The 21,442-nt window shown below is 50.1% G+C and overlaps 1 protein-coding gene across 1 annotated transcript in view; it reads right to left on the bottom strand.

Moving 5' to 3' along the window:
* Positions 1 to 21,442, bottom strand: part of SGIP1 (SH3GL interacting endocytic adaptor 1) — a 53,090-nt gene that overhangs the window by 24,953 nt on the left and 6,695 nt on the right. The window contains exons 2-13 of the mRNA XM_059478355.1: positions 15,276 to 15,339; positions 12,616 to 12,640; positions 10,151 to 10,207; positions 9,699 to 9,753; positions 8,715 to 8,890; positions 6,468 to 6,479; positions 5,962 to 5,973; positions 5,037 to 5,061; positions 4,625 to 4,676; positions 3,216 to 3,301; positions 1,254 to 1,346; positions 348 to 422 (exon numbers count right to left, since the gene is read on the bottom strand). Coding sequence (XP_059334338.1) covers positions 348 to 422; positions 1,254 to 1,346; positions 3,216 to 3,301; positions 4,625 to 4,676; positions 5,037 to 5,061; positions 5,962 to 5,973; positions 6,468 to 6,479; positions 8,715 to 8,890; positions 9,699 to 9,753; positions 10,151 to 10,207; positions 12,616 to 12,640; positions 15,276 to 15,339 — 732 coding nt within the window. The remainder of the gene's footprint in view (positions 1 to 347; positions 423 to 1,253; positions 1,347 to 3,215; positions 3,302 to 4,624; positions 4,677 to 5,036; positions 5,062 to 5,961; positions 5,974 to 6,467; positions 6,480 to 8,714; positions 8,891 to 9,698; positions 9,754 to 10,150; positions 10,208 to 12,615; positions 12,641 to 15,275; positions 15,340 to 21,442) is intronic.

Raw genomic sequence — 21,442 nt, 5'->3', positions numbered from 1 at the left:
TACTGCAGCATCCACTGAGACACCTCAGGGCTGGGGCTGCCCCTGGATCCCTGGCAGTGCCCAGGGCCGGGCTGGACACTGGGGCTTGGAGCGGCCTGGGACAGGACAGAAATTCCTCCCAACCCAGCCCAGCCTGGAATTCTCTGAACCCCAAGGGCAGAGGATGCACAGGGACCAAATCCGTGCCCAAATTGCGGCCACGGGGACAGGGACCTGTCCCCCAGAGCTGGGGATGGGAGCTGTCCCTCCTGGTGTCCCCCCAGAGCTGGGGATGGGATGCGTCACCCCCAGTGCCCCCCCCGAGCCGGGGCTGTCCCCGTGTGCCCGGTGCCCCCCGGAGCCGTTACCGATGGCCGGGGGCAGGGGGGAGCCGGTGCGCGGCGGCGTGGCCGGGATGTTCTTCGGGGGGAGCGGCGGAGGGGCTGAAAGAGAGCACAGAGAGGAGAGAGTTCAGCCGGAGAGCAGTAGGGACAGCCCGTGGGATGTCTGGGAAAAGGGGACAAGGCAGGGATGAGCGTCCAACCTGGCCTTGGGCACTGCCAGGGGTCCAGGGGCAGCCACAGCTGCTCTGGGAATTCATCCCATCCCTCCCCATCCTCACAAGGAGGAATTCTTCCCAACATCCCATTAATTCCTTCCCAACACCCCATCTCTCCCTGCCCTCTGGCAGTGGGAAGCCATTTCTGTCGGATTTGATGGAATTTTCCCCCTTTTTTTACATCTGCTGTTTCAACCCCCTAAGTTAGCATTTTAATTAAACCTGGACCCTCCGAGGCACGGAGCTGCCTCCGCCTTTCTGCCGTGCCCATCCCACGTGGATCCAGGATGTGGATCCGGGATGGGCAACGCTGGGGCTAATTAACAGCGGCTAATTAACCAGCTGTGCTTTACAGGGGCATTTCTGCAGAGGAAAGGGCTCCGCAGCTGCCGCGGGCAGAGGGAAAGCTGCAATAAAAATCCGGGACTGGGGCTGAGCTGCTCTCCCTGATGTTATCCTGGAAAAACCGGTGCTTCCCACTTTTCCAGCCAAGTGACCTCGGCATGAACGTGCAGGATCAGGATCCACCCCATCCCTGCACCCCTTATCAGTCCCATTCCCTCCTCCACCCCACAGTGCTGTCACCCAAGCCAAACAAAGGGGAAAAAAATCTCCTTTAATTTAAAATATTGTGGAACTGCACAGCCTGGATGAGGACAGCTCAAATCTTTGACCTGATTTCTGGATATATTAATTTATTTTCATGGTCACTTACTTCCAGTTGGAAAAGGTCTTGGAAGTTTTGGGGACTCTACGTTTGTGTTGATGGGCTGGACTGACCCCCATATCTCAGACTGGTCCAGAGCAGCTGAAAAATCAAAACCAAACATTTGAAAGCAATGACAAACCCAAATATTTTCTTCCCATCACCCCAACACACAGATGAGACGCTGAGGCTCTGGGAAAAGAGGGCCCAGACAGTGACAGAAACCTCATTAATTAAGGACAGGGGGTTCTGTAACAGTGGATAATTAAAATCCTGTCTGATTTTGAAGAAGGACATGCAATTAGTTTGACACTTATGCTGCTTGACAAACAAAACAATGCCAGGGATGGATTTGGAGACTTATTATGGGAAGGAAAACATTGTATTGATGGCCAAAGTGGTCTGGAATTTTAGGATATGCAAACAATAAAACCCCATCAGGTAGCAAAATTAAAAGATAATTGTAATCCCAGAGAATAAAGGGGGGGGGGGAAAGAAGATATTTTTGTATATAATTTAGATTTCTTGGAGTTTTTGTGCAGAGAACTGCTTGCAAACGTTGCTTTGATTAAAAGAATTAACTGGAGGCGTTAATGACAGGACATAACGAGGGCAGTGGCCCTCCAGGAGGAGGAGGAGATCTCTGGGAAGAACCCGCTCCAGGGCATGGATGGGGTTGGTTTTGGGGAAAACAAGTCTTGCAAGGTTCCTGTGCTTTGGGAAAGCTGGGAAAAAACAGATTTGGATGGAAGCAAAGTGTCTCTGTGTTAAAGGAAGGAAAAATGATGTTTTGAGACGGCATTTCCTAGGCATGGAGGGGTGCAAGGCTTGTCCAACAGCTGCCTCCAGAATCCTGGGTAGAGTTAAACCTGCTCCAGGGTGAAGGTTTGGCTGGAAAACACTGAGTTTTCATGTTCTTGAGCTGTTCCCTGTCAGGATCTCTCCCAGACCTCATAATTAACTAATTGACTTAAGCACTTGCTGTGTTTCCACCCAGCCTGAATTAACCTTGGACATGGTCACCTGTCTTTCAACCCCTGCCTGGGCTCCTTCCTCCTCCAGCAGGAGGGCTGGGAACCTGGGAATCTGGGAATTGTCCAGCTTGGAGAAGCCCTCAGAGCCCATGGAACTGCCAGTTCCACCCCTGACCTTGTCCCCAAGTGCCACATCCACACAGCTCTGAAACCCCTCCAGGAACGGGGACTCCGCTCCTGCCAGGGCTGGAGAACCTTCCCAGATCCCTGACAGGAGATGCCACCGTGGCCCAAAGTCACTCACCATGTCCCCAAACTCACCCACCATGGCCCCAAAGCCACCATGGTTCCAAAGCCACTCACCAAGGCCTCAAAATTGCCAAGGCTTCAAAATCGCCCTGTTACTAAATTCACTCACCAGGTCCCCAAATTCACCCACCACAGCCTCAAACTCCCTTGCCCCAGCCCCAAACTCACTCTGTCCCCAAACTCAATCACCAAGTCCCCAAACCCACTTGCCGTGCCCCAAACTCACCCACCATGGGCACAAAATCCCTTGCCCTTTCACCAAACTCACCTGTCCTGGCCCCAAGCTCACCCTGTCCCCAAAACTCCCTCACCCCGGCCCCAAACTCACTCTGTCCTCAGATTCAATCACCAAGTCCCCAAGCTTACTTGCCATGCCCCAAACTCCCTCATCCTGGCCCCAAACTCCCTCATCCTGGCCCCAAACTCACCTGCCCTGGGCTGAAGCTCACCAGGTCCCCAAACTCCTTCACCCCAGCCCCAAACTCACCAAGTCCCCAGACTCAATCACCAAGTCTCCCACACTCACTTGCCATGCCCCAGACTCACTCAGCCTGGCCCCAAACTCACCTGTACCAACCCCAAACTCACCAGGTCCCCAAACTCACCCACTCTGTCCTCAAACTCAGCCACCACAGCCCCAAAGTCACTTGTCATGCCCCAAATGCCCTCACCCCAGCCCCAAACTCACCCTCCAGCTTGGCCTCCTCAAAGGCCGACTCCAGCGGGGGCCCAAAGAGCGGGGCCAGTGCCGCAGGGTCCTCCCCGGCCTTCTTGCTGTGGGGAGAGAGCACAGCAGCCATGAGGGACAGGCCGGGGTTTGAGGGGTGAGAGAACACAGAGCAGCCATGAGGGGCAGGTTTGGGTTTGTGGGGTTAGAGGAGCACAGAGCAGCCATGAGGGACAGGTTTGTGGGGTTTGAGGGGTGAGAGGAGCACAGGGCGGCCATGAGGGGCAGGTTTGTGTTTGTGGGGCGAGAGAGCACAGAGCAGCCATGAGGGGCAGGTTTGTGGGGTTAGAGGAGCACAGAGCAGCCATGAGGGGCAGGTTTGTGGGGTTAGAGGAGCACAGGGCAGCCATGAGGGGCAGGTTTGGGTTTGTGGGGTGAGAGAGCACAGAGCAGCCATGAGGGGCAGGTTTGTGGGGTTAGAGGAGCACAGAGCAGCCATGAGGGGCAGGTTTGTGGGGTTAGAGGAGCACAGGGCAGCCATGAGGGGCAGGTTTGTGTTTGTGGGGCGAGAGAAGCACGGGGCAGCCATGAGGGACAGGTTTGTGGGGTTTGTGGGCTGAGAGGAGCACAGAGCAGCCATGAGGGACAGGCCTGAGTTCTGACCCCATCTTTGAGACAAACGCAAATATTTTTGAGGATGTTTTTCACCCCAGACCAAGGAGGAGCTGGCCAAACACAGGGTTTCAGACAGGGACAAGGGAAAGGAGCAGCACCCCAGTGCCAACCCTGTGGTGCCACAGCAGCTGCTGGGACACTGAGTTGCTTTGGGATTAGTCAAAACTTTATGGAAAAGGATTAAAAAAATAAATACTTGAGGTCTGGGCCATGCTCTGCTCCAACACACCTTGAGCTGACCCCTGGAGCTGCACAGGGCACATTCCCAGGGAGATTTGGCTTTATTCCATAAAAACTTGCATGTTTGCTGTCCTGAATCAATACATCCCCCCCCAGAGCTTGGCCTGCTCCCTATGGATCAGGCTCAAGGTGCCTTCCAGCAGGGAATGTCCTTGGGAAGCAGGGATGGGCACTGAGCATCCCAACCACCACCAGCCCCTCAGTCCTGCCAAAATCCTGGAATGGTTTTGGGTGGAAATACCTTAAATCCCATCCCATTCCACCCCTGCCATGGCAGAGACACCTCCCACGGTCCCAGGTGCTCCAGCCTGGCCTTGGGCACTGCCAGGATCCAGGGGCAGCCAGAGCAAATCTGGGAATTCCATTCCTCCCCCTCCCAGGGAACAATTCCTTCCCCAAACCCCATCTGCCCCTCCAGCTTCCCGTCCAGCAGAATGCAAATGGGAATTTCCCAGTCCCAGATGGGATGAGGGCCCTGAGCCTGGGATGGTCCCAGCAGGATGATCTGCACTGACCTGGCGGGGTCTGGCGTGGGCGTGGAGCGCCGGGGCCGTGTGATCTCCTCACCTGGGACAGGACAGACAGGGATGAGAGTCAGAGCCGTTCCCACCCCAGAGCATCCCCCTGGCCCCCAGAGCCCCTGCTGGCAGGGGGGTCACACCTGGTGTCCCACCCACCCTGCTCTGCGGGGATCCTGGCAGCAAAAATCTGCTTTTAACTCAAATTTATTTCTGTACAGAGCTGAATCAGGGAACTGCTCTGCTGCAGATGTCCCCCACACCTTCTCCAGGGAAAGCTTTTGGGAGCCACCAGCTCTGCAGCATCACTTTAAACCAAATTTAACTCCCTCCTTTTCCCACCCCCAGTCCCCAAACCCCCCAGCAGGTGCAAGGAGTGCTGGTTTGATGGACTGCAGAAGATACTCACTGGATAAATTCCTTTTGATCGTCCCCTGGAAGGAGAAACACAGGGATCAGTGGCATGCACAGGGACAGGGGTGCGTGGCAGCTGTCACCCCAGCAGCAAAGCAGCCCAGCAGAGGTGGTAGGAGCTTCTGAGGGGACATTTCCTGCAGGAGCCTGAGCTCCAGGGAGCAGAAAACCCTGTAGAAAATTCCTGAGCCACACAAAGCCACTGCTGGCAGCTCTGCTGTCCCCAGTGCCACATGCACAGGGGTTGGGAATGGGCACATCCACTGGGAATGGGCACTCTGCACTGACATGGGCAGCTGTGCCAGGGGCTCGTGGGGCAGAAGCCAAACTCTCCCAGCCATGGGAACGGGGACACCCCAGAGCCAGAGCGGGGTCTCCAGGGATCCCCATCACTGAGGGCCCCCTGTGCTATCACTGGGTGTCACAAACATCTTTTATGAAAAATCTTTTCTTTAGGATTTTTCTTCCTGAGAATCTGAGAGGCCTCAGGAATAAAATGCAAACAATGGTTATCTGCTGCTGTGGAATGCAACAGGTGCATCTGGGATTGGTCTCATGTGGTTGTTTCTAATTAATGGCCAATCACAGTCAGCTGGCTCGGACAGAGAGCCGAGACACAAACCTTTGTTATCATTCTGTCTTTTTCTATTCTTATCTTAGCCAGCCTTCTGATGAGATCCTTTCTTCTATTCTTTTAGTATAGTTTTAATGTAATATATATCATAAAATAATAAACCAAGCCCTCTGAAACATGGAGTCAGATCCTTGTCTCTTCCCTCATCCTCGGACCCCTGTGAACACGGTCACAGCTGGGGTGACACAAGGGGCTGTGTGGCACCCCTGGCAGCTGTCCCCACGCCCTGTGCCCCCCCAGAGCCCAGCAAGGACAGGGACCCCCGTGGCCCCATCCCAGTTCTTACCGGGCTGCGCCGCTGCGGTCAGCGAGAGGGGAGAGAAGAGACACCTGGTCAGAGAGTGACACGTCAGCACCCCAGGGCCCAGCTGCCACCGCCACACCTCGTGGGTCACCCTGGGACAGCCCCCCAGGGGAACCCAAGGCCTGGGAAATGGGGGGGATTTCCCCCCTGGAAGCTGAGTTCTCATGGAGAAACCCCAGTGGCACCAGGGATGGGTTTCCTGCCTTCTCCTCCCTTTGGATGCACCCCAATACAGGTAAAACGGGGCCCTTACACACCTGGTCCAAATTCTTGGACCCAAACTACACCCCCAAAGCACTCTCAGAGCCAAGCCCAGCTCTATACATTCTATTTGAAAATGCTCTAAGTCAGCAATAAAGGAAATTAAACTTCATTCTAGAAGGGCAGGATTTGTTATTTGCTTTTGGCATTTCAGCTCTAGAGACAGGACAAGAGCACACACAAAGCTGGGTTAAAATATTCCAGGAGATAAAAATTACATTTCTTACCGGACTTTTCCTCTAAAAGAAGGCAGAGAGAGAAAAAAAAAGAAGGAATGAGAAGGTGAGGGATTTTTTTAATGAAGAGGAATCAAAGATTTGTGTCAGGTTAAAGACAAAGCAGAGGGACAGGAGTGCTCCAGCTTCACCCCTCATGTGGGAGACTGGAGGGATAGGGAGCATTTGGAAATGGAAAAGTTGTGTCTGAGCCATTTTAGGGGGAGAATTCCATTGTTTTATCATGACAGGCCCTGTTGGCCGTTCCCAGTTAAGGCACCAGAATTCCCAGTCCAGAGGGCTGGGAATGATGGTGAATATGGACACAGCCCCTGGCACAGAGCTGCCCAGAGCAGCTGTGGCTGCCCCTGGATCCCTGGCAGTGCCCAAGGCCAGGCTGGAGCAGCCTGGGATGGGGGAAGGTGTCCCTGCCATGGAATGGGATGGGATTTGGGATGGGGTTTTAGGTCTCTCCCAGCCCAATCCATGGGATTTATGATCTCCCTCCCAGCAGTTCCAGAGCAGGGCTTTGTGGCTGGTTTGGGAGCGAGGACAAGCCCAGGGTGAGGGCAGGGAGCTGGCAGTGAATGCTGGAGTTCCTGTGGATGCCTGGCAGTGAATCCTGGCATTCCTGCAGGTTCCTGCAGGCAGCTCCCGCCTGGGGCTCTGGTGCTTTCCTGGCCCATCTGCTCCCTTGGCTGCATGTCCTGGCTTTGGGATCCTCCTGCCCAGCCTCAGGGGCTTTTCCCTGAGCACATCCCAGGGAGGCTCCAACCCAGCCCAGCACCCGAATCCCTCAGCCCACCCCACACTGGGATCCTCCTCACCCCTTCCCAAACCCCCCACCCTCAGCAGGAAAAACACCACGGGAAAAGGGAGACAAAAATCCTATTTGGTAAAAGGCACATTCTGCAAGAATTTGGTTTTCCTAATATTATTATTATCATCAATATTAAATTGTTCATTTTGAAGTTGGTTCCCCCCCCTCCCCTCCACTTTTTTTGTGCTTCCCAAAGCATCCAGCTGCCATTTCTAATCCTGAAATGCCAAACAGGAGCTCCCTGGTTGGGAAGCAGAAACAAAGCACACGGATTTTGTTTGACTTTGGCTTGGAGAGCCATTCACACTTCAGATCCAGGTTATTTATAAATCATGGAAAGCTCTGTCTGGGAAGTTACTTCAGACCACACCAAAACTTCCTGAAAGCCCAGAATCCAATCTTTTCATGGCTGAACAGATTGGGATGAGCCAACAGGAATCTTAACAAGCCCTAGGAAAAGCAGAGGGGGATGGACTTTATGCCAGGATAGACTAAGGAAAAATGACCTTTCCTTCCAGGAACCTGCATTCACCTCCAGGGTGGGAAACATCCCTCTAAAATCCCATGGAAAACCTCACAGATACTTCGGATTCAGGGCAAGACCCTGAATGATTATGATTGAAAATTCCCCTTGACTGAAATTCCCCTTTTTCCTCATTGAAAAATGAGGATTAGAGGGGAAAAAAAATCAGGGGTAACACATCCTGATCTCTTTTATGAGCAGGAAAGGGAATTTTTGAGAAGTTTTGAACTGGAAACATCATTTCAATACATCTGAGCAACACCTGCAGACCAGACCCCAAAATAAGTACACCAAAGCCAAGTGGAACATCGGCTCCCACCGAGTTTGGGATGATCCCAGTGCACCACCACTGCCACAGTGCAGCTGGTTTGCAGCTGCCAGATAAATTTGGTCATACCAGACCTCACCAGCTTAGAAGTAAAACGAATCTCTAGACAAGGCAAGGATAGGTTGGATTCAAACCAAAGGGGGACCCGCAGCCAGCCCCATCTGATCCTAAATGCAAACACACCACTGGCTGAGGGCCTGGGTGGTGCAGAGATCCCGACCTATCAGTTATCCATAGAAATTTTGAATCCCCTATAAAAGGGGCTGCCATAATAAACTCTTGGCTGGACAAGGAACTGCAAGGTGCAAATGGAGCAGAGCTGATCCCAGGGACAGAGCCCGTGCCCGCTCGTGCATTTTGGGGCCATTTTGGTTCATCTTGGGTGCAGCCCTGGCTGGGCTCTGGTGCTGCCCAAGGTGGATCCATGGAGGAGATCCTTGCAATCAATCCCTGCTTTATTCTGGGACTCTGCCCAGCCTCTGCTCCAGGGCAGCCTGCACAAGGCATCAACATCACCAAATTTATCTGGCAGCTGCAAACCAGCTGCACCGGGACACACCAGGGGCCGGGCAAGGCCGGGGCACTCACCACGGGGGATGGAGAAAGTGCAATGTTGCCGATGGAGGCCTTGAGCTCGTCCACAGTGGCGGCGCTGCGCAGGACATCCTTGGCCTGCAGGGGCTTGATCTTGATGTTGAATTTCTTGTGCGCCTCCTCCTCCTCCTCCGACTCGCTGGAGGAGTAGAAGTGCTTTCCTTTGGTAGGTACAGCTCAGTTAAGGAATTTTCCTTCCTCGGTGTTCCCAGCTTGCTAGAGAGCAGGATTCTGGCAGTCCCAAAATGCTGACCCCAAAATAGGGGAGGAAATCCTAGGCTGGGCCTGTCACTGCTGCATCCCTGTGCAGCCAAAGCATGAGGAACTGCTGCTCTCAGGGATAAATCCAGCCCAGGGTTGGGTTTATGAATCCATGTCTGGATTTCATGGGAGTTGTTCAGGTTGGAAAAGCCCTATGAGACAATCCAGTCCAGCCATGCCCCAGTGCTGCCCCAGGTCCCCAAGTGCCACATCCACATGGATTTTCAATCCCTGCAGGGATGGGGACTCCACCCCTGCCCTGGGCAGCAGTTCCAATGTCTGATCACCCTTTTCCATGGAGAAGTTTTCCCCAATATCCAACATAAACCTCCCTTGGAATTCGAGGCCACTCCTCCTGCTCCTGTCCCTGCTCCCACCCCACCTGTCTCCACCCTCCTTGTCAAGAGGCAGAAGCTCCTCCCTGATCCTCCTTTTCTCTGGGATAATCACAGACATTTTGGTCTCCATGGAGCATCCCATGGGATGTTCCCCCACTCCTCATTTCACAGCAGTGAGTCAAAGACAATTCAAATGCCTCAGGTGATTCAGCTTTATCTGTGGAGAACCAGCTCCAAATGGAAATCAAAAAGTGGAAATAAAGAATTATAATTAATAATAAATACTAACAGTGAAATAAAAAGAGCCAGAGGCCTGCCTGTGAGCCCAGCTCCTGTTACAGGCTGTAACCCAAGAGGCAAAGCCAAAACCAAAGGATATATCCTGGTTCCTCAGGTCGGATGCTGTATCCCTCCTCATCCAGCTCAGGGGAGTTCTGCATAGGCAACAAAACAAACAAAAAAAAAGCCCCAAACAGGAAATGAAGAACGTTCATTCCTGGACATTCCCTCCTGTGGGAAAGGATGTCCTGCACAGCCCAACCCTCTGGGGCCACACAGGGCACCTCAAATTCCACGATTCATTTTGCAGAAGGAAAAGCTTTAATCCTTGTTGAGGATTCAAAGTTTTCTCTGGATAAACTGCAACATCCCATGGGCCAGGACAGAGCTCCCCAGAGCCAGCTCATCCCTGGGAATTCTGGCTGAGCTGCAGGTATGGAATTGGGGTCTGGACAGAGCTGATTTCACCCAAAGAGCCCAAAATAGGTGTGGGAAGAGCCTGGGTTTCCCATAGGATGCAGCTGGGGCAGGGAAGCTCCAGGGGACACTTACATATCTGTCCCAGTCGATCTCTGCATAAAATCCATTTGGGGCTCCGTTGGTTTTCTTCTGGAAAGGAAAATTCCCACAGTTCAAATAGAGGAAGCAGGAGGAGAGCACATCCTGTAGCGGGTGCTGTTATCCCACGCCCACAGCACAAACCCAACAGCATTCGCCATCTCTGCAATCTCCCATCCCAGGGAGATGAAAGGAGGGGGGGTTTGAAAATTCCTTAGGTGGACATCCAACATTCCTTAGGGAAAAGTGAGGAAAGGGTCGTTTCTCCCTGTGCTGGGATCTCCCAGCCCAACACCAATCAAGTGGGGAAACTTCTCAGGAAACATTTCCTGGGAGATAAAAACCCCTCCCCAAGAAAGAGCAATCCCAGGAAGGCTTCAGATCCCATTATCCCACATGCCAGGTGCTGTGAATTCAGGATGGAACAGTGGGAAGGGTCTGAGATGAGTCCATGCCATGAAACACCAACACACAGAGGAACTGCTGCTTGGCATCAAGGGAATTCCATTTGGAAGGGGCTCCAGGCATCTGTCACCTCTGGAACCCTTCCCTGGCTGGCTCTGGGCACCCAAACCCACCCAAAGTCCCACGGCCACCATGATTTTGGGCACCTACATGGGACAACCCAGCTCCCTTGAGCTTCCAGAGGGACCATTCCCATCCCAGCTCCCTCCAAGGGGCTGGCAGGATGCACTCCCTGGTCCAGGGCTGGGTGCAGCTCCTCACCTCCACAGCTCTGGGTGGAGCAGCTCCCTTGGAGCTCAGCTGAGGAGGGAAAACCTCCCCTGGGTTCTGTTTTGTGGGAATTCTGGGTGCTGCTCCAGGGGATTCCTCCTTTTCCCCCCATCCATTTGTGTTTAACCCCATTTCCATGGGCCTGGCTGACCCTGAAGGGATTTTCCTGCACTCTGGGTTCCAAACCAAGGGGGGCTCCCTGTTTTCCACAGCCCTGTGGGAGCTGGGGGCCGAGCTCAGTTTTCCTTACCCCGTTTTTATTTCCTCCTTCCCGCGTGCCCTCGGCTTTGCTATTGGAGGTTGGATCATTGGGAAGAGGGCTGGGCTGCTGCAAGGGTGGGGTGGCACAAAAAGGGTTAAAACAGCTGCTCCTTGGCTGGTTTTGGGGGTTTTCTTTTTAAGGGCACAAAACTGAGTTTTAGGAAGCAGGGAACATGGATTTGTCAGGAAAGGAAGGCTCAGCTCTGGCTCCACCAGGATTGAAGGTGGATTTTCCTGTGGGCTCTATTCAGCAGTCAGGATTTGCATTCTGGCCACTCCAGTAGCTGCAAAAATTATGTGGGAAAGGGTCTGGAGGATGAAAAATCATATTAAACTTCTCCATTGCCAATCCCTCTACTTCAAACACCTCCAGGCACTTCGTTTTGTCCCCTAAAAATTGCATTTCTGCATCCTTGGAGAGGACACCTGAGGTCCCTCTGCCCACACCTGGCAAGGAAAAGCTGCCCATGGGATTTCTGCTGGAACAGGGAACAGCCTGGGGATATTCCCAGAACTAAAATTGGAAAAAACCTCCAGGATCATCCAGCCCAAGCTGTGCCCATCCCCACCCTGTCCCTAAGTGACACATCCAGGTGTGGACACCTCCAGGGATGGCGACTCCAAACCTCCCTGGACACCCTTTATGTGGAAAAATTCCTCCTGATAGGCCCCCTAAACCTGCTATCTATTAATTGATCCCACCTAAACCTGCTATTTATTAATTTATCATTTATCTCTGCTGAATAGAGCCCTGCTGAAGGAACTACCTTTACTTTCATCTCTATTTCCTAACAAGCAGCTTAAAAACACAGACCCTGCCCAAAGCCAAGGATTTTGGGTCAGACTGGGGGAAAAACTAAAATTATTTCTTGCAAGGAGCAGCTTGGCCCACAAATTTTTATCTTTTAAAAGATACCCCAGCACTGCTCTCCCTGCTGAGCCTCACAAGGGGCTCATCTTTATTTTGAGGTGGAACTCTAAAAATCTGGATTTCCTGAAGAAATAAAGCCCAGTCTGAAGGCAGAATATTTTTTATATCAAACACTAAAGGAGACAGGACCCATCTCCTACCCAACTCTAGCAGGGACATTTCAGTCTAACACCAGGAATAAAAGCAGCAATAATTAAAAGTAAAAAAAAACAAACCAACAAACCACAAACATCTCCTTGTTTTCAGGTTAATATAGAAAATAAAAATAAAGGCTGGAAGCAGCTACTCTGGCAATGAACTCCTCAGGCAGCAAATCTGGCCCAAGCCAATTAGCAGGGGTGGAAACGAGGATGAGGAGCTGGGCCTTAGCAGGACACCTGCTCCCTGTGCTCCTCAGGCCTCCCTCTGTTGGTGTTTTTATAGCAAACCTGGAATTTGCCTTTTTTTAAACATTTATTTTCTATATTAAACAGAAAACTGCTCACAAATGCTGATGGTGGTGGGAGGGGAGGTGACAATGGGCAATACTCACGATGCCATCCCTGTCTGGTGACCCTCTGGAAAGAACAGAAAAAGGAGCTGTGTTAGTGCCCAGACCACACCCAATTAACTCAGGGAAATGAATTTTTAAATTTTAAAATGAATTCATGGCAGCAAAACCTGGAGTTGTCAGCACATCTGGGTTACCTGAACCTCATGGAACCCACACAAGGTCACGGAATTTTTTCCCTCGTGTTATCAGCTGATAAATGTTAGGTTTATGAGGAAATGAAGTGCTGGGGCTGGCAACCAGGGAACCCGGCTGGGAGCTCCTGCTTCCACAGGGAATAACGCCAGCCTGGACAGTTCTCTAATCAACCCAAACTGTGTCCCATCTCTCCTATTCAGGCTCCATCTCCTTGCACAAAATTCCCTGAAATCCTTTGGAATCGGCAAAAATCCCTTTGCTGTTATGTTTCCCCCTCGCTGCATGATCCCCAGCACAGGAGGTGTCACCTGCTGCTCCCATCCCGGCTGGAATTGCTGGGGAGACCTTTCCCAGGTCCACCAGAACCATTCCAGACCCAGCAGCGGCTCCAGGGACCCCGGCGAGGTGTCCTGGGAGGGAGGTGGCCAGGGGTGGCCACAGGGTGTGGCAGATGCCACCATCTCTGCCTTCTCCCGCTCCGTCCCCTTCATCCCTGCCTTCTCCCGCTCCGTCCCCTCCATCCCTGCCTTCTCCCGCTCCGTCCCCTCCATCCCTGCCTTCTCCCGCTCCGTCCCCTTCATCCCTGCCTTCTCCCGCTCCATCCCCTTCATCCCTGCCTTCTCCCGCTCCGTCCCCTTCATCCCTGCCTTCTCCCGCTCCGTCCCTGCCTCTTCTCTCCCTCCTTTTCTCTCTCGGTTCCATCCCTGCCCTTCTCTCTCTTCTCTCCCGGTCCCATCCCTCTCCGTCCTCTCCCGGTTCCATCCCTGCCCTTCTCTCCCTCCTCTTCTGGTCCCATCCCTCTCTCCTGTCCCGGTTCTGTCCCCGCTGCTGCCGGCGGGGATTTGGAGAGCGCCCAAAGCCCCCGGGCCGTGGCCGCGCCGTGACCCCGCCGTGCTAATCACGGCTGCTGCTGCTGCTGCTGCTAATTGCAGCGCGCTCCGGGCTGGCCCCGCCGCGACCTCCGCGGCTGCCGGGGATCCCTCCGGGCCCGCCGGGAACACCGGGATTGGGATGGGATGGAGGGAGCGGCGGGATTGGGATGGGGATGGAGGGAGCCACGGGATCGAGATGAGGATGGAGGGAGCGCTGGGATCAGGATGGAATGGGATGGAATGGAGGGAGCACCGGGATTGGGATGGGATGGAATGGAATGGAGGGAGCACTGGGATCAGGATGGAATGGGATGGGATGGGATGGGATGGAGGGAGGCACCGGGATTGGGATGGAATGGGATGGAGCAGCAGGATGGGTAACAGCGGGATTGGGATGGGGTGGAAGGAGCAGCAGGGCAGGGATGGAATGGAAGGAGGGAGCAGCGGGATTGGGATGGGTGAGGATGGACGGAGCAGCGGGATCAGGATGGGGGAACAGCAGGATTGGGATGGGATGGGATGGGATGGGATGGGATGGGATGGGATGGGATGGGATGGGATGGAAGGAGCAGAGGGACTGGGATGGGATGGAGGGAGGGAGCAGTGGGATCAGGGATGGAGCAGAGAGAATCCCAGCGCTGGATAAGGCAGTGCCCAGCCCCCGGCTCCAACAGATTCCCAAGGGGAGGAGAAGCAAAGGAGCCTCGCTCCTGCCCATCGGAATGAAGGATGGATGAACTCACTCCCAGCTGGAGCTCCCGGCTGTCCCACAGCCACATCCCTGGGGACAGCAGCGTGGCACCTCGGGGCTGCACGTCCCTCTTTGGGGATGTGCTCCGTGTGTCCCTGTTCTTTGCAGCAGGAAAAGCCCGGCAGACATGCCAGTGCCACCAGGGCCAGGCCTGTCACCTTGGCATGGGAAACCTCCAAGCAGCTCCCAGCAGGACACAAAACTGCTCAGGGGAACAAATCCAAGTGGAATAAAAGGAAAAACCTCGGAGATTCTGCTGAGCATGGAACACCTGAGCAGAGCTGCAGGAGGGGACTCCCTGCTGCCTGTCCCCTGCTGTCCCCAGGACATGGTGGCACAGGCTCCTTGGCCACAGCACTTGGGGACATTCACCCCAAAGCCCTCTGAGATCATCCAACCCAACCATTCTCAGCATTGCCAAGGCCACCTCATGTCCCCAAGTGCCACATCCGATTCTCCAGCCCCTTCCCAACTCCCTCAGCCCATCCTGGGGCTCCAGCCCAGGCTCAGCCCTCACACACAGCACCCCCACCAGATGTGGGAAGAATCCAGATGTTTTCTGGGAAGCAAAATCCCTGTGCTGCACCTTCCCCAGCCACCAAACCCTGCACAAACATCTGTGTAAATTGAATTTCCACCTCTAACCAGCTCTAAAGGGCAGAGAGGAATCTGCTCCAACTCCAAGTCCTCCTTTTCCACCGCCCCCCAAAAATCCCCCACACACTGAGAGCTCCCAGGAAATCCCAGATTTGCTGCACATGCAGGGGACAGCTGGGATGTGCCTGCTGATAAAACTGCACCCAAGGACGGCACCAACAGCCCGGGATGCCCCAGATCCCTGCTGAGGGCCCACGAAAGGCTCCCGAGCCCCGGTAACTCACGTGGAGTCAGTGTCCTTCTCTTTCCTGCGTATGCCAAAGGCCTTCCTGGTGCGCTTCTTCAGTCCTGGGGAGCGACAGGGAAAGGAATCGTTAATGTAACCCCCCAAAAAATCCTCCTCAAGCTCCTCACAGCCTCCACGGCTGCAGCCCATAAATGGGGTGAGAAAAGGGACCAGCCAGGCGATCAGGGAGTCTCAGAACTGAGGGGCTGCCAGGAGGTTGGGGGGAACATTTCTTTCTGCCATTTATTTGTTCATTTAACACCGATTAACTCCCTCCCAGTGTGTGGGACTGTTATTTCCCACTTAATATTCCACACTCAATACTTCACAGTTATTTCCCACTCCATATCTGTTTCACAGCTAATATTTCCCAGTTGATGGTTTCACAGTTAATATTTCCCAGTTGATAAATATTACAGTTATTATTTCCTGCTCCATACTTGTTTCACAGTTATTATTTTCCAATTAATTGTTCAGTTAATGTTTCCCAGTTAATATTTATTTCCCAGTTAATATTTCACAGTTAATATTTTCCACTCAATATTTGTTTCAGTTATTATTTCCCAGTTAATATTTCAGGGTGTTTTCCCGGTTAATATTAATTTCATGGTTATTTTTTTCCAGTTAATATTTGTTTCACAGTTATTACTTCCCAGTTAATATTATTTTTCACATTTAATTTTTTTTCACAGTTAATTGTTTCACAGTCAAGATTTCCCAGCTAATATTTCCCACTCAATATTTGTTTTGCACTTATTTCCCAGCTAATATATATTTCACAGTTAATATTTCCCAGTTAATATTTCCCACTCAATATTTTTCCTAGTTAATATTTCCCATTCAATATTTGTTTCCAAGTCAATATTTCCCACTCAATATTGTTTTCACAGTTAATATTTCCCAGTTAATATTTGTTTCCCACTCAGTATTCCCAATATTTCTGTCCTGATGACTCCCTCCTTTCCCACGCTGTTTGTGGGCACTGCAGAAAGGAGGAAAACCCCTCCTGGGTGTTAAAACACAGCTTAAACCCGAGTTTGGTTGTGCTCAGCCCTGGTTTTATCTGCTCAACGCCTGGCACCGAGGATTCCAGAGCCAGCTGGGGAATCCTGGAATTCCAGAGCCCCAGGAGCAGCAGCCTCACCACAGCCCTTGGAGAGCAGAAGGAGCACGGTGGGTTCCTCCAAGCTTTTCCCTCTATTTGCAGAATTCCAGGATGGTTTGGGCTGCAGGGGATTTTAGAGCTCACCCCGTGGGCAGGGACATCTTCCCTTATCCCAGGTTTTCCAGCCTGTGGGATGATCCATGAATCCCATAAAGCCAGCTGAGCCCCACAGGCTCATCCTGCCCCATTCCCGGCTCTGCTTTCCCAAATCCATCCTTTCCCATCCCCACCAGGCTCAGTGAGTCCCTAATAACAGAGAATATTCCCATTTTTGTCCCCTGGAGAACCCTGCTCCCCAAATCCCAAGCAGACCCAGGGGGCTGTGAGCCCCAGGGCTGAGCTGCTCCTTGGTGTCCCCTGGAGCAGAACCCCAAAAGTGGCAGAAATGTGCTCAGGAGCTGGGTTATGTAAGAGTTCCATCTGCCTGGAGGGCTGCTGGCTCCAGGAGAGGGGAAAAAGGGATCTTTGGGAAAGGGGAAGCAAAAGGAGCTCTGCCTTTGGAGAGGGGGGCTGAGAGCAAACCCCAAAACCGCCCTGTGGGTGACACCACAGAGGGACACTGCTCAGGGGACAATCCCAGGATGGCATTTCCAGCAGCTCCTGAGTCCCTGGAGCAGGAAAATTCCCCATCTGGAGGAGCAGGGGCTGAGCTGGGGTTGGGATCTGCTCCTCCAAACCCTAGGACAGGAAAATTCCCCATCTGGAGGAGAGGAACTGAGCTGGGGCTGGGATCTGCTCCTCCAAACCCTAGGACAGGAAAATTCCCCATCTGGAGGAGCAGGGGCTGAACTGGGGCTGGGATCTGCTCCTCCTGAATCCCTGGCACAGCAAAATTCCCCATCCAGGGAGCAGGGGCTGAGCTGGGGCTGGGATCTGCTCCTCCTGAATCCCTGGCACAGGAAAATTCCCCATCCAGGGAGGACCAAACACTGAGCTGGGGCTGGGATCTGCTCCTGAGTCCCTGCACAGGAAAATTCCCCATCCAAGGATCAGGGGCTGAACTGGGGCTGGGATCTGCTCCTCCTGAATCCCTGGCACAGCAAAATTCCCCATCCAGGGAGCAGGGGCTGAGCTGGGGCAGGGATCTGCTCCTCCAGTCCCTGCCAGGTGCTTTCAGAGCTGAAACTCCCCCAGGACCTGTCCTGGCAAGACTCATCCTCACAAAAACCGATCAAACCTCATCCATGAAGCTCCCAGGCCTGAGCCATGGGAATTCCAGGGGGAATTCTCTGGGCTGGAGGTGCCAGGGCAGAGCCAGCCCTGCTGCTGCCTGACCCCACCTCAGCCACAAAAGCCTCTCCAAACCCAGCAGCACCCACCTATAAACCCCTTTTTCCCTGCTGTCCCTAAGAATTCCACCTGGGAAACACAATTTGCTATTTTAAAACTCTGGTTTTGTTTTTCAGCTTTTTTCCTAAGAAGGACCATCATTATTTTCTGCACCAAAAACTGAATTCTAGGAGCAAACCAACCCCATTCCCCCATATCCAACCCTTCACCCTCCAGCCCCAGGCTGCCTCTGGACCCCCAAGTATTGATTTCTAAATTTAAATTTAAATTTTAAATATTGAGTGAGGTTTCTGGAGGGAAAATTATTCCCTTAGGAGCTTGGAGCTCATAGGGAAAACTCCTCTCCAAGAGGAAAGGCAGAGTGTGGATGCTCTTTGTGATGATTGAAGTAGGAAAAAAAATGCTTGAAATGAATTCTGCTTCGTCTGTGCACAAAGATAAAATTTATCTGTGACAGACTTGGGAGCAGGGAAAGAAGGAAGAGGAGGAGGAAAATGAAATAATCACTCTTAAGTTGGATTTTTTCTTGCTTTGGGTGTGGGGATTTTCAGAGCTGGATCATTTTTTCATGAAGGAAAATCTGAATCATTTTTTCATACAGGAAAAGCTAATTTTATTTATAAAGATTACATTTCTATAATTTTTAAAGACTTTGTGTGTGACTCAAATTGGCTGGCAATATTTTTGCTGTTTATCCTATTGGTTAGAAGGTGCTTGTGTGTGAACGTGCAAAACTTTTTACAGATGTTTACATTATTTTTTGTGGATTCTTATGGGATGGATCTTCTGTTATGACAGGTGTAACTTATTTTTCTTGGCAAGATTAGGTTGTGTAAACTGATTCTCATTCTTTGGATTCTTTCTTATGGGAATTAACTAACTGCACTTAGCTAAACCACAATTTTGTAAGGCCTTTCTTTTGTAATAGTTTTGTAGGTATTTATTGTAATGTAAATCAGTATAAATATATAAAAATAAATATATAATAGCTATACATATAAGTATTTATTAATTATATATAATAAATAAATACATAAATAATTATAAATAAAATTTGCCTGCAAATAATGTAATTATTTGTAGGTAGCATCACCCTGCCTTAAAATCGAATTTACTGTGTGACTTTTGCTTTGCCCAACACGCTCAAACCCGCAAATTGCTCCCAAATTCCTTGGGAGAGCCCAGAAATGTGGGAATCCAAGCAGAGAACAACCCTGCCTGTGCTCAGCACAGCAAAACAAACTCCTGAAATCCTCAGGTATTCCCAGAGGGAAAAGCCACGCAGTAAATTCAATTCTAAGGCAGGGTAATGCTACGTAAAAATAAAAATATTACAAAAGAAAAACATAAAATTGTGGTTTAGGCCTGCCACTTCAGCTAAGTGCAGTTAGTTAATTCCCATAAGAAAGAATCTCAAGAATGAGTTTACATATCAGCCTATTCTTGCCAAGAAAAATAAGCTACACCTGTCATAACAAATAATAATAATAAAAAGCAATAACTATGGCCCATAAGAATCCACAAAACAACGTAAACATCTATTAAAAAGTCTTGCACGTGCACCTTGCAACCAATAGGATAAGCAGCAAAAAAATTACAGCCAATTCCAGTCAAAAACAAAGTCTTTGAAAACTGTATCAGTTCTAGGAATAAAGAATCAGCTTTTTCCACATTTAAAAAAACGGAGTCCTGTCTGCTTGAAACCCCAGCAGGCCCTAAATCCTCACACGGCCCTGGGGCTCTGCAGGACACCCCAAAGAGCCCCCACAGTCTGGACACCACAAGCAGATTTGATATAAAATTGGGCATTTTTGGTCCTTGGCACGCCCCAAAATCCCCATTTCCTTCCCCCATGCAGCCCAAGGCCAACCCCACTCAGACTTTGTTTCCCACTCAATATTTCCCAGTTAATATATTTTTCCCAGTTAATATATTTTTCCCAGTTAATATATTTTTCCCACACTCAGCAGTAATTACTTGTTTCCCAGTTATTTCCCACTCAGTATTTGTTCCACAGTTATTATTTCCCAGTTAATATTTGTTTCCCAGCTAATTTTTTCCCTAGTTAATATCTCTCACTCAATATTTCCATCATAGTTAATATTTGTTTCCCAGTTAATATTTCCAACTCATTATTTGTTTCCTACTCAATATTTTCTTTCCCCATTAATATTTCCCACTCAATATTCTCTTTCCCAGTCAATATTTTCCCCCAGCTATTATTTTCAAGAATTCTGTGCTCCCAAAATAATATTATTTACAATATACTATTATATATGATATCTTACACCTTGCATGTTATAGTATTTTATACTATTTTATAATATTCTATATTACCTGGTTTGTACTTTATATATTGTATTTTACAATATATTCTATTCTTTTATATTACATGTTATAGTAATTATATTAATTATTATGTATTAATTAATTTGGGGCTGTTTAAGTGTCCAAGGCCAGGCTGGGAATGACCTGGGATATTGGGAATTGTCCCTGACCTGGCTGGAATGGGATGAGCTTGAAGGGGTTTCCATTATTATTCCAGGATTTCATTATTATTATTAATTAATTATTAATATTGACTCTAATAACAAGGCACAACTTTGATGGTTTCCATAAATCTAACATTATTTCATGTATTTATTTAATTTATTTGTGGGGCTGCCTGAAGTCCTTGGTGCTCCTGAAACAGGGGCAGGCTGGGAAATCTCATCCTTCCTGCTCCAATTTTCCCAAAATTCCTGAAATTTGCCACAAGTTAATCCCAGCTTGAGCTTTTCAATTCTTAACCAGGTGTAGGTGGAGAATTTTAAGATGTTTTTTCCTCAATATGTTATCTAAAAAATAAACTAAACACAAATGACACCAAAGAAAAAAATCAGAATTTAAAGACAAATGTAAAAGCTCCAATCCCAGAAATGTTTTCCAAGGCTGGGGTGGGTAAGGAATGTTTGTCCCAGATAATTCAGGATTTAAAATCTGCTTTTAAACAAACTTCCCATTGCCAGCAGCAATCCAGAGTAAACTGGGATATGCTGGGGAATTTCCCTTCCCAATCCCACAGGAAAATTCCCTGAGCAAGGGAGGAGAAGGGCAGGAATTCCCACAGGACAGCCCCAAAACCTCCGGCTCCAGGACGTAAAATGGGGAAAAAATCAAAAATTTTAAAGGAAAACACTGAAACTGAAGAATTAAAAGGGGGGAAAAAATATAAAATATTAAAAGGGGGAAAAAATTAAAAGGGGGGGGAAATATAAAATTAAAAGGGGGGGGAATATAAAATTAAAAGGGGGGGAAAAAATATAAAATTAAAAGGGGGGGGAAAAATATAAAATTAAAAGGGGGGAAAAATATAAAATTAAAAGGGGGGAAAAATATAAAATTAAAAGGGGGGGGAAATTAAATTAAAAGGGGGGGGAAATTAAATTAAAAGGGGGGGGAAATTAAATTAAAAGGGGGGGGAAATATAAAATTAAAAGGGGGGGAAAATATAAAATTAAAAGGGGGGGAAAAATATAAAATTAAAAGGGGGGGAAAAATATAAAATTAAAAGGGGGGGAAAAATATAAAATTAAAAGGGGGGGAAAATATAAAATTAAAAGGGGGGGAAAATATAAAATTAAAAGGGGGGGGGAATTAAATTAAAAGGGGGGGGAAATATAAAATTAAAAGGGGGGGAAAAATATAAAATTAAAAGGGGGGGAAAAATA

The sequence above is a fragment of the Ammospiza nelsoni genome, chromosome 9 (assembly GCF_027579445.1).
Source record: "Ammospiza nelsoni isolate bAmmNel1 chromosome 9, bAmmNel1.pri, whole genome shotgun sequence".
NCBI classification, from domain to species: domain Eukaryota; kingdom Metazoa; phylum Chordata; class Aves; order Passeriformes; family Passerellidae; genus Ammospiza; species Ammospiza nelsoni.
The sequence above is the reverse complement of the archived record's forward strand: the minus strand, read 5'-3'. Positions and strand labels throughout refer to the sequence as shown.